This window comes from Cebus imitator, unplaced genomic scaffold, assembly GCF_001604975.1.
Source record: "Cebus imitator isolate Cc_AM_T3 unplaced genomic scaffold, Cebus_imitator-1.0 Scaffold24, whole genome shotgun sequence".
In the NCBI taxonomy this organism is placed as follows: domain Eukaryota; kingdom Metazoa; phylum Chordata; class Mammalia; order Primates; family Cebidae; genus Cebus; species Cebus imitator.
This window is the reverse complement of record NW_016107339.1, coordinates 14,655,574-14,657,047: the sequence shown is the minus strand read 5'-3', so window position 1 is coordinate 14,657,047 and position 1,474 is coordinate 14,655,574. Positions and strand designations below refer to the sequence as shown.

The following is a 1,474-nucleotide window of genomic DNA, read 5'->3' as shown; positions in this document are numbered from 1 at the left end:
AAAAAAAAAAAAAAAAAAAAAAGTAGTTGGCCACTCCCTTGTAACTGTCACAGTGGATTTTTGGTGACTAGATTTCCAGTTCTTCACATTGTTTATTGGGCAGGTTCAAATACAAATTCAGCATTATTAAGGGTAGGGCCTCCTGTGCGTGAGCATCATTAAAGGTATCAGGAAATGTTCCGTTCATTGTGCGCTTCTCCCACCATGCACCAAGGCTTGTTGGGCCACTACAGTGTGGTGCAACCCTCATTATGAGACTGTCATCACAGGATCTCCCCCATCCCTGGGCAGCTAACACTGGGTCTCTTATCAGCTCTGCTCACCCGGCAGCGCCGCTCCTGAGTCAGGGATTCAACCTGGTTGGTGAGAAAGGCATCCTTGGGGGAGGCATCCGTGAAGACAAAGATGTCTGAGAGTGGCGGTGTATGCAGCAGGGCTAGCTGGCAGGGAAAGCAAGGGCCAGTGTTAACAATGGCAGCAGGAGGGGAATGGGCAGAGCCAAGGAGGATGAAGCAAAAGGGAATACGGCCCGGGAATCCTGGTGTGAAGCTAGTGATCTAGGGTCTGAAGGTGGTGGGGAGCCCCAGGAGGGATCTAGCTCCCCCTGGTGGTGGGGCCAGGAAAGGGGGGATAAGAAGGGAAGACGGGAGGGGACAGACCTGCAGGGCTGACAGGCACATCTCAGGCTCATCTCCACCCCCCAAGGCATGGATCTCATTAAGCTGTTGCCAGAAGCTGTCAGGGTCACTGGTTGTAAACACAGGGCCAAACCCTGGGAAGGGGAAGGCAGGTTAAGATAAGTGAGAAAAGAGCTCCCCTCATTCCTACCAAGAGCCACCTCCCCAGTTAAGAAGCCTGCTGTGCTCCTGGAGTGGACAAGCATTGAAGTAACAATATTCCATTATAAGACTCATAATTGTCAGTGCAGGATGGGGGAGGGCAGGGCAGACTTAGGTGTCCCTGGTGGGTGGGAAGATGGGCCTCCACTCCCTTAAAAAAATGGTGGCATTTCCTGTAGGCCTTTATTGGATACATGTACATACGAAAAAAAAAAAAAACCCACCTAGGGCTGGTCATGGTGGCTCATGCTTGTAATCCCAGCACTTTGGGAGGCTGAGGTGGGACGAGATCAAGAGATTGAGACCAGCCTGACCAACATGGAGAAACCCCATCTCTACTAAAAATACAAAAATTAGCTGGGCATGGTGGTGAGCACCTGTACTCCCAGCTACTAGGGAGGCTGATACAGGAGAATCGCTTGAACCCAGGAGGCAGAGGTTGCAGTGAACCGAGATCACACAGCTGCACTCCAGCCTGGAGACAGAGCTGAGACTCTCCATTTTAAAAAACAAACAAACTAGCCGGGCACGGTGGCTCAAGCCTGTAATCCCAGAACTTTGGGAGGCCGAGGCGGGTGGATCACGAGGTCAAGAGATCGAGACCATCCTGGTCAACACGGTGAAACCCCGTCTCT

General features: G+C 51.8%; 1 protein-coding gene across 5 annotated transcripts in view; it reads right to left on the bottom strand.

The window, feature by feature from the left end:
• Nucleotides 1-1,474, bottom strand: part of VWA7 (von Willebrand factor A domain containing 7) — an 18,541-nt gene that overhangs the window by 9,300 nt on the left and 7,767 nt on the right. For all 5 annotated transcript variants that reach the window (XR_005199070.1, XR_005199072.1, XR_005199071.1 and 2 more), the window contains exons 8-9: nt 660-772; nt 324-440 (exon numbers count right to left, since the gene is read on the bottom strand). Coding sequence is in view for 2 of the 5 variants with exons in the window: in XM_037736317.1 (XP_037592245.1) it covers nt 324-440; nt 660-772 (230 nt within the window). In the remaining 3 variants the exon portion in view is untranslated. The remainder of the gene's footprint in view (nt 1-323; nt 441-659; nt 773-1,474) is intronic.